The 11523-nt window shown below is 32.4% G+C and overlaps 1 protein-coding gene across 1 annotated transcript; it reads right to left on the reverse strand.

Annotated features, from left to right (window-relative positions):
- Positions 1-1759: 1759 nt before the first annotated feature.
- LOC131043817 (receptor-like protein 7) lies at positions 1760-4738 on the reverse strand. Its single transcript, XM_057977050.2, has one exon. The coding sequence runs from the start codon at positions 4736-4738 to the stop codon at positions 1760-1762; it is 2979 nt and encodes a 992-aa protein (XP_057833033.2).
- Between the last annotated feature and the right edge of the window lie 6785 nt (positions 4739-11523).

The following is an 11523-nucleotide window of genomic DNA, read 5'->3' on the forward strand; positions in this document are numbered from 1 at the left end:
AAGAAGCCATACAAAAGGCAATTGTAAGTTGATACAATATTTATAGAGTACTTTTAGTTCACCCATTTACTTTGTACAATTTCAAAATAGTCTACCTAAGCTCAATTATTATAGACAAAATATGATCTATTTCATCCAATGTTTTTTAAATGTAATAGAACTATATACTTGTAATGAGGTTATATAATATTGTTTTCAAAAATAGTTCATTCAAATCATTCAATGTTTCAATTAGCAATCTGTATTTGAGAAAGGTCCAAAGGTACAACAAAATAAAGCCAAGTATATTTAATGGTCAAAGTTCTATGAATGCAATGTATATATGTCTCATTTGTTATGATTAAGGTGCCATTAACCTTGTAAATCTTGTATAATTAATTATTCCTTCTGTTTGTAAAATTCCATAATGGAATATGTACTCACTAAGAAATGGTCTTATTTCAGCTACATTTAGATCTCAATACCTAAAAAGGGGTGTGGGGGCACTTACCCCCCACTACTATTGCCCCTCCAAAATTCTCCCTAGCAGGGGTTCTAGGGTAGTGCTCCCAAATGGAATTTTTTAGAAAATTGCATTGTAAAATTATATAATTTTTTAGTCAATCTAAATCATTCATCATTAGGTCATAGAAATTATGGTAGGATTCGTTTCCTTAGAAGAAAACACATTTTAATGAGGGCATTGTACTAAGATTGCGACAAGACAGAGAGTTCAAATAAAAGAATAGATGGTGTTGAAATAAAGACAAAAAGTGAAGGGTGTTAGTGATGTATTGTAAACTCTATTGAAATTTATATAGACCAATGCACATCTTTTCTTGTGTTTATTTTCTTCTCAAAAATATATTTCCACATAAATATTATATTTTTCGTATATTCTTTTATTTCCTTTGTTTTCCCTAATTTGTTTTCCTACTATCTCTATTTGGTTCTGCATTGGATCAATAATTATAATTACTAAAACTAGATTATCATTCTATAGATGTTTACCTTTATTTCCAACTTTATTTACTTTGAAGAAGTTCATATATGAAACTTTAAAACTTTTCTTCCATGTTCCTTTTCATTATTTACTCAATCTAGTTTGTTTTTCTATTTTTGGTTAATCTTAATTTTTCCTTAGCAAAGATTTTAGTCTTTACGATATTTCCTTTAAATAAGGGTTTGTGAACTTCATCCTACAGAGGGGAGGAGATGTTCAATTGCTCAAAAACATATTGTAGAAAGATCACCCACAAATCAAGATATTTACATTTTGAAATAGACATAAATTTGGTTCAACTATATTACCTGATCCAAAAAAATGATCCTATAATATAACGTATTTGTAAATTAAAAAAATATATTAATAGGAATCTTTAAAGATCAAAATAAATTATAATAAAACATAATAAATTTTAAAATAAAAATCAAATAATAGAAAAAATTAAATTAAATACTATAATTTTTAAAATAATAAAATGTAAAATTTCATCCCTTAAAATTGCATTTTACACATCAAATTATTTAATAAAACAAAAACACTTAAAAAAAACTTCATATACACCGATGAAGAAAACACACAAATACACTAGAAAAGCTAAAACCAAGGAATCATTTTGAATTTCATATATTACCCCTTGAAATGTTTCTGTCATCATTAACACCAACAATTTCTAACACACCTCATGCTAATAAATTTGCATCGGCCATTTACTAAAAGAAAACTTTGTCATTATACTAACAAAACCCTCTATACAGTTGTATCTACTTTCATCTATTAACCTCTTATACACCCATCAATAGCTAAAATTACAACATCATAAAAATCGAAGGCTCTCTTTCTCACCCTCTTATTTAAAGTCAATATTCCAATCACAACAGAGAATCCCAAACCATAACTCAATCCAAGTCCGACTGCCCATCCTATCATTTCACCATCTGAATTCTTTGCTTCACCAATTCTCTCAATACTTGTGCAGTTGCCATAGCCAGAAGAGTTGTTGCAGACGCTTATATTGGTAAATGGAATCCCACTTAGCTTAAGATTGCCTAAGTAGGACGACTCCCCAAAAGTTAGGAACTGTCCTCCATGGGGTACTTTTCCATCAAGCATGTTGTAAGATAGATTCAAGAACTCCAAATAACTCAGGAACTCAAGTTCTAAGGGAATGTTGCCATTCAACCTGTTTAGCGAGAGGTCCAGAGACTCTAGTTGTTCCATGTGTCCCAATGTTTTTGGGATTCGGCCACTGAGATGATTCCTTGAAAGGTTAAGGGCTATCAAGCCTTGAAGAGATCCCATTTTAGAAGGAATGCTCCCTGATAAGTTGTTGTTTGAAAGATCAATACATTTAAGAATAAAGAGAACTTTCACAAATTCAACATCCCAGCCTTTCCAGGAAATTGTAATTTTATTTGTATATCTAACGTCTTCCAAATGGTTTGAATTATTCTGCGATGCATTGACAATTGCAAGCAGGTTTGTAAGGTTGCTTGGAATAGCTCCTGAAAGGTGGTTGCCAGAAAGATCCAGAATTTGAAGATTCGGAAGGCCAATTACCTGGCGTGGGATACTGCCATGAAAATGATTAGACCTTAAGACCAACACATGCAGCTGTGATAGCTTTCCAATCCAGTGGGGAAGGGTGCCTTCCAAATCATTATTTCCCAAATCCAATACTTGCAGAGATCGGCCTTCTGAAATGGATGAGGGAATAACTCCTCTCAAATGATTACCATTGAGCTTCAATGTATGCATGTTTGTAATGTTGCCCCACTCTGCTGGCAATTTACCTTCCAGATGATTCTCTGCCAAATCTAGAACACTAAGAGAAGAACAATTCCTTGTTAAATGAGGAGGAATGACACTGCTCAGCGTATTATTTGAAAGGTCAAGAACCTCCAAATATGAAGTGCAAATAGAATCTGGAATCGCCCCGCTGAGATTATTCCGCGACAAGGATAAGAACCTTGTATTTTGAAGATACGCACCAATGTCAGTAGGAATAGAACCATTGAACTGATTCATCGACAGATCCAGCAGATAAGCTCCAGCTCCAGCGGGAGGAAGATGAAGAGAACCTTCTAGGCTATTATTGTGCAAATCTAGAGAGTCAATATACATGGGTAAGGGTTGTCTGGATGGCAATGACCCAGTTAATTGATTACAGCTAAGGTTCAAACTATAAAGGCTGGGTAAGTTCCATATCCAAGATGGAATATTTGTTTGGATACTGTTAGCAGATAGGTCTAGATATTCCAAGTCGTATTGGGTCACAAGAAACGATGGAATTCTATCTAAATTGCAAGAGCCTAATGCCAAAGCGGAAAGCTTAAACTGCGGAATCCATGTCGAATCAATGTTTACAGTTAACTGATTGTAAGAAAGATACAGACTACCAAGACTAGTGAGATTATCGAATACGGAAAGGGAAATGAGGCCGCTTAAACTATTGGAGTGGAGCCAAAGTCTTCTTAAGTTAACAAGATTTGAAATTGTAGATGGAATCGTACCATTCAATTCGTTGGCATTAAGGTCAAGACTAACAAGGGAAGAAAGTGAGTCCAATGAAGGTGGGATTACCCCAGTTAACATGTTGTAGGACAGGTCCAATTCAACAAGTTTAGAGAGATTGAGTATGGAGACAGGAAACTCACCTTCAATAGAGATATCAGACAGATAAAGACTCTTCAAGGACGACACATTCCCTATAGCAGATGGAATCCCACCTTCAATTCCGGTATATGATAGATCAAGACTTTGCAAGGACAACAAATTCCCTATAGAAGCTGGAATCTCACCTTCAATTCTGGTATCTGATAGATCAAGACTTTGCAAGGACAACAAATTCCCTATAGAAGCTGGAATCTCACCTTCAATTCTGGTACCTGAAAGACGAAGATGCTCCAAGCATGAGATATTCCATATAGCAGATGGAATTCGGCCCTTGATGGCTGTCCCTGAAAGAACAATCCTGGTTAGTGACAAAGAAGAGTTTCGTTGTCCAAGGAAAGAAATGTCTCCTCCAAGATTCTCATTCCAAGAGAGATCAAGAGAGAGCAAGCGCCCAGTCACATTTTCAAACCAAGCTGGTATATGTGCTGACAAATAGTTGTATGATAGATCGAGATGAAGCAGAGAGGTGAGGTTGAGAAGGGAATTGGGAATTTGTCCTCCAAGCCCACAGTCAGACATGCTGAGTTGTTGAAGGTTGGATAAACTGCCAACAGCTTCACCCCACTCTTTGCTTGCAGAGATGTTCACTTCAGCAAGAGAGAGGTATTCCAAGCTCACCAGATTTGATAAGCTTTCCAAACTCACATAAAATTCCCGTACATAACTCAGAGAGGAATAATTTACATAACCAGCAAATGACAAGTCAAGAAAAGTGAGACTATTCAACTTTCGATTATGGGGAGGACTGAATTTACCCTTGAAGAGGTTGTGACTGAGATCGAGGTGCTCCAACCGTGCAAGTTGGAACAGCGATGAACTGATGTTACCTTTCAAATTGTATCCACTCAGATCCAGTCGAGAAACATGGCCTGTGCGGAGATTACAACTGACTCCTATCCACGTGCAGCAATTGAATCCATGCCAGGAAGTTAGCGTGTTATCCTCATCTACAACGGCTGCCTTGAAATCGAGGAGAAGATTTCTTTCAGGGAGGGGGCATGCAATTGCAGGGGAAGTGAAGCAACATAATATTGTTATGATTGCAAATGCAACTCTGCCACATGAAAACATAGCTTCCATTGTTTTGGAAACTAAAATTCTTATTATCTTTACTTTGAAAGAAAAGAGATGATCAGAAATCATGGGAAAAGAATGATGAATATATCGCTAACTGTGGTTATAAAATGTTGTTGTGTGAAGAGTGCCGCGTAATATTTTTGTCATTTTCAATGGGTGGAAAAGTCATGTGAAGGTAAGGCCCAACAAATTTCCTTGAGCAATATTTCCAATTTGAATGTGATGGGTATCGTGTAAAACAAGAATATGGCGTGTCAATATAGAAAATTAACTAGGTAAATTGTGATTATATATTTTTCATTTCAATTATTTTCAACATTGACGACAATTTTTATTAGACTTAAATTTCGTGCATTTCCTTTCCACAAATATTGGTATCGACCAGGAAAAGCTTTCACATAAAATTGAGATCGCTGGAAAACATAGACCAGATCATACGACTTACACAAAAATAGAATATACTTAAAAAATAGAACATAAGTTTTATATGCTCATATCTTTTGGAATTGTAAATATCTCTATTCTTTTTTGTTTTTGTGTTTTTTGTCTTTTGGTTTATGCCTATGTGTATATTCCTTTATGTATTTATTTATAGATTTTTAATTGTTTATTTATTCATTTAGTTTTTAATTTTTGTCCCTAATTATTTTCTTCTTTTTTGTTTTGTAGTGGTTTTGATTGTGTTGCTTGACTTTCCTTTTTTCTTTTCTGTGGGTGGTTTATTCCTTGGAGTTTTTTAGGTCTCCCATCCTTCAGGTGGTCTTTTCCTTTTCTCTTTCCTCTCTCCTTGTTCCTTGTACCCTCCCCCACCCCTCTCCTCTTTATATTTTGTCTCAAATCTGCAACTCAACATCTTTCATGTCTTGGGAATTCTTTTCATCCTAATGATGAATCACGGAGTGTGATTCAAAACGTTGATGGAAAAATATACACACAATCGAATCCAGAAAAAAAAAATACACTAGAAATGCAAAATGGATTGTGGAAATCTCATAGCTTTAAATAGAACATAGTTAAAAAATACAACAATAATAAAGAAATTAGGGGCACAAACTAAATTTACTTTGAATGAAAAGAGATGATCAATATATCGCTAACTATGGTTAAATATTGTTGTCCGAAGAGTGCCACGTCTGCAAAGAAAGCGTGTCACATCGACACAGTAACATTTTTGTCATTTTTGTGTATTTTTCAATGGGTGGAAAAGCCATGTGAAGGTAAGGCATAACAAATTCGGGGGTCAAAGAAGAAAATGCTGTGTCAATATGGAAAATTAACTATATATTTTTCTTTCCTTATTTCCAACATTGACTGACAATTTTTAATAGACTTAAATCTGATCCATTTTCTTTCCACAAATATTCGTATCAACCAAAAAAATCTTTCACATAAAGTTCAGATCGCTGGAAAACACAAATCAGATTAGACGACTCACACAAAAATAGAACATACTTAAAAAATACAAGAATAATAAGGAAATCAGGGGCACAATCTCAATTTTTAGAGTTTAGATGTTTTCAAGCAAAGAATTTTTTTTTTAAATATATGTTGAGTATCAAACAATTTTTTTAATTGTGGTTTAATCATGTGATCTTTGAACACTATGTTATATTTTATAACAAGTTAAATTATATGAAATTTAATTATATATCTGAATAATTTTGCATAAATTTTAACTGTTTATCATTATAAAAATTATATAGGTAATAGAGTTTTGATAAAAAAAATAGTTTTATTTTATGATTAAAAAATTAAATATGATTATATAGTAATTAAATTCTAATATATATATATAAATAAATTGTTTGTGAATCACATATATTAAAAAGAAAATCATACATAGAGTAGAAACATCGTTTTTGTCGAAACTCATCCAAGGATTGGCAATAAAATTTCAAATTTTTTTTTTTCTTTAATTTTGCTAATGTTTATATTTATCCATATTGAAATAGAAAAGATTGTATATTCATGTCCTCTTCTTTTATGTTTTAGGCCTAATTTGATTAGGTTATCTTTTAGGTATTGATTAGTATATGTCCTGACATGATTTTACATCGAATTTCAATGATTTTATCATAATCTCATTCTATCTCCATGCATCTCAAAGGTATGAACATAATCAATAATCTCCACCATTAGTTAGCATGATTTTTTCATAGTCCATGAAGAATTGATATTATTACTTTTGATTTTAACAATGCATATTTATGAATCAACAGTTTGATTTTAACTAAGTGTGATCCAAAATTTTCACTGAAAAAAAAGAAAACAATTAAAACCAAAAGTAATCATATCAAATCTCCACCATTCATCATCCTATATTAGACCCACAAATTCATAATTCATGTAGGTCACATGCATGCATACATATTTGAACCTAACAATTTAAAATTGCATTTGATAATTTCATCCCTTTTTAACCATTATTATTCAATTAAAGTCTAATTTATTCCACATTACAACCTAGGTTAGTGTTTGTAAGGACTAATTTCACTTCATTTAAATTATCATGAGATAATCAAAATAATATTTACATGTAAACATGATAGAAAGATCATGTAACATCCTAGTAAGGGCATCATTAGCTTGCAACATCATTCTAGGTGTCCTACATACTTGCTTAATGTCTTTAATCCTCATTCATCACCATTAATTTACTCTACTTAATGCACTATCTAATAAGAACATAACCCTTTCTTACTAAGTTCATAGAACTGGTGTCTATAAACACCACCCTACTTGATTCATGTGGTACTAAAGAAGATTATGCACTAGTGTTTTTTTTTTCGATGGATAATAGGTCGTGTGCGAATAATTGTATTAATAAAATGAAAATACATGAAAGTATACAACCTGATTCAATGTGGGAACTGGTAGGAAAGAATTGAGCAAAGAAAACTTTCAGTCTTGCCCAAGGAAAAATAACTCTTGGAAATAATCAGGTAATACAATAAATGGTCAGATGCCATTAAAGAAAATTACAATTGATAATTCTTGTCGAGAATACCATACTCATTCCATCGCTAATGGATGCATAATTTGACTACAATGGAGTAATATTCGGCTCATATTGAGATGGTGTTGTTCTAAGTAAGACATGACGATGACCTCCAACTGAATCTTGCAGAGTCAGATTGCCAAAACATAAACCACATTCTTCTTGCACATTGTTAGGCTAGTTTGAATGAAGAATTACGAGCAATTGTAACCCAAAATTGATAAATTCCTCTGTTTTGTCTTAATACCAACATTTCCATAGATTTCCACTATAAGAACATACCCAAAGATTTCAAAACAAGATAGATCGATATACTCTCAAACCTGCCTGACAAAAACTTACTAACGCATTGAAGAGAAATCAAGGTAAGCAAGACCCAAAGCAAGATTTAGCTGCCAAATCTAAGTATCCATAACATAACCGAGTCTAGAGCCGTGACAGCCATAGACAAATTTAGGAGACCTAGCCATGAAAAATTAATAAAGGAAGCGAGAATCCCAACCTACATCTACCTACAAGGATGAGAGGATATAGACAAATATATATACAAAATAAAAGATATATATATATATATATACATATCCCGACTATACTATGCTGGGACAAATTCCATCTCTCAAAAGTTGGTCTCTTTTCCTCGGCTGCAATACAAGGAAGGGTTCTCACTGCAGAACAGTTCAAACTTAGAGGTTACGAAGGGCCTTCAATCTGCCTCCTATGTAAGGAAAATGAGGAAACTTAGATAATTCACGTGAAATGAATACCACAATGCTAAATGCCATACAATACGCGCATGTTGTCCAAAGGCACCCATTTTCGCTATGACTTTGAATTTTCCAAACCCATGTCATACGGCGATGAATTTTCTTCATCTTACATATTTCTGCCATGAATGCACACGATAAGTGAGAGGAAAGAAGATTCCAAGAATTGAAGAAAATAGATTTGATAAATGAAATACAAAACCCATGTGCGAGGAAACAAAAAAAAAATAAAGAACGGGGGATTCCACTGGTGCTTACCCATCTCTGTGCTTTTGATTGAACCCATGCAATACGGCAACGGAAAAAGGATTGTTTACCCATAAAATCAAATCATGTGTTATGATGAAATTTGACACATACTATTTGACTCGACTCCAAAAGCCCACTAGGAAACGTCCTCAACACGCGCTGAACAGTCGTATTCTTGACAATAATAGGAATTAATTTTAATTTTGAGGAATTAATTTTATTTGAAATTTAAGGAATTTGGAATTGATTTGTGTATCATCTATGTCTTGACATCCCTCATTTTTACGGAAAGATATTATAATCTAATTTATAATTATTGTTGTTATTTTGACCTCCTTAACAAATTGACCCAAACTTATACCTCTTTTTTGGAAGTCGTTGTTGACATAAGCATGGAAATGTGATTTGCACATTACAGTGTTGCATGGAAAGGCAAACCTTAAGTCATTTGTAGCCATCTAATCAATTAGTTTTGATCCAAATCAATCCATACTAAAATCTAATTAAGAACATCAGTACAACGTTACAATCATAGGATTATATGAACATTTACTAAAATTAGAACATACTAACATATTGTAAGATTTTTCCTTTCAATTTATAATCAAAACTTACCAACATCAAATTTTATAAGTGTCAAAACTTGCTAGTATCAAATTTGATCACACAACATATTTTAACCTCAAAATGCTCACATTTCAATTACTATCACAATTAATTAATCTATAATTAATTTCTTGTTAGTATACAATTTATTGTGTTAGCTTAAATTATTATTGTTTTGTATTAGGTTTAAGAATGAGAATTGTAAAAAGCAATATCTGAAACATTTAGAAAAAAAGTACCAAAAATATCCTCATCAATCTTCAATGTCTTACACATATTTTTCCCAGTAGCTTTCAGAAATAAATAAATAAATAAATTAGATCAAAATATGGTGACCATACACATGTATTGTATGCTCTTGAAACATACAATTTTAAATAGTAGTTTTTAGAAATGCTTTCTGAAAATCAATTTATATAATTTGGTTATTAAAATAAATTACATGTTTGAAAACTAGACTTGGAGTAATACATTTCATATTTCTAAACTTTTTCAAGATTCAATCTTTAAGTATTTCAATTTTTTAGATCAATTGTGAGAAATTTTAAAAATCAGAAAAAATAACTTCCACTTCGGAACTTTATGTGGACTCAAATTCTTGCAAGAACACATATACGATATGGATTCCACTAGCCAACAAGTTATGTTATGTTGGATGATCCATATATTGCTATGTTAAAAAATCACAACTAGCAAACCACACTATATTAGGTGACCAATTCCTTAAGAAGAATAAACAAGAACAAAAATCAAACTAGCAAGACACACTCTACTATATAATGAATTATTTATCGAGTTTAAAGAACAATAGAGATCAAAATAACAAGCCATCTCATACTAGATGATCATGATGAGTCATATGAAATGGATGTCATTGGCTAGAAATTTATGTTATGTTGGCTGAATCATAGACAATCAAAACCTTAGGGAGTGTGAAAAAGGATCACACTAACAGCCCACGCTATACTATCTAATGATCAAGATAAGGCATATACCACAAAAAATGTTAAGACTCATACAAAAGAAGCAGCCAGAAGAGGTGAAGAAAATTGGTTGAACATGCACAAAAATAGAGAGGGTTAGTGTGTGAGGAAGGGGAAGAGACCCGGCAATGAAAAGTAGAAGAGTTGATAGCACATGAGAAGACAAAAGAAGGTTGCGTAAAATAAAATAGTGAACTCATTATTTGATGGTTGTGTGAGGAGAGTGTGTGTAATCTGCGCAAAAGATGAAGATAAGCATGGTTGGGTGTGCGAGGAGAAGAAGAGTGTAATGTTGAAAGGGGAGTGCGTAGAAATGCATGGAGACAAGGAAAAACCTGTGTAAAGGTGAAGAAATAGAAAAATCAGTAACCGCACCTTTTTAGACAACTGAAATGAAACAACAACAATGTGAGAAATTTTTAGTTTTGGGGGGGAATTTGGGGTGTCCCACAGGAGATAGCCTATCGATTAATTACAATAATAGTATATTGATCTGTAGTGAAATATATTATTGAGAAAGAAATAAGATTAATTATTTGATATAAATATGTATTTATTCTTAGTTTCTTTTATATGTATGAATTTAAAAAATTAAATAGATGAATAAATCATTAATTGAAATATCAATAAATATGAATAGTATTGTAGTTAATGTAGGTTGCATCTAATGTCATAACAATGAGAGTTCTATGAAAGCAAGAAGCCATACAAAGGGCAATTTTAAGTTGATAAAATATTTGTAGAGCACTTTTAGTTCACCCATTTACTTTGTACAATCTCAAAATAGTCTACCTAAGCTCAATTATTATAGACAAAATATGATCCATTTCATCCACTATTTTTTTTAGATGTAATAGAATTGCATACATGTAATGAGGTTATATAATATTGTTTTCAAAAATAGTTCATTCAAATCATTCAATGTTTCAATTGGAAATTTATATTTGATAAAGGTCCAAAGGTACAAAAAAAGAAAGCCAAGTATATTTAATGGCCAAAGTTCTATGAATGCAATTTATATATGTCTCATTTGTTATGATTAAGGTGCCATCAACGTTGTAAATATTCTATAATTAATTATTCCTATTGTTTGAAAAATTGCATAATGGAATATGTACTCACTAAGCAATGATCTTATTTTAGCTACGTTTAGATGCCAATACCTAAAAAGGGGTGTGGGGCACTTAA

The sequence above is a fragment of the Cryptomeria japonica genome, chromosome 8, assembly GCF_030272615.1.
Source record: "Cryptomeria japonica chromosome 8, Sugi_1.0, whole genome shotgun sequence".
Classification (NCBI taxonomy): domain Eukaryota; kingdom Viridiplantae; phylum Streptophyta; class Pinopsida; order Cupressales; family Cupressaceae; genus Cryptomeria; species Cryptomeria japonica.

What these genes read in the sequence shown, in the direction of transcription:
- LOC131043817 (XM_057977050.2), bottom strand. Translation starts at nt 4,738, where the DNA reads ATGGAAGCTATGTTTTCATGTGGCAGAGTTGCATTTGCAATCATAACA.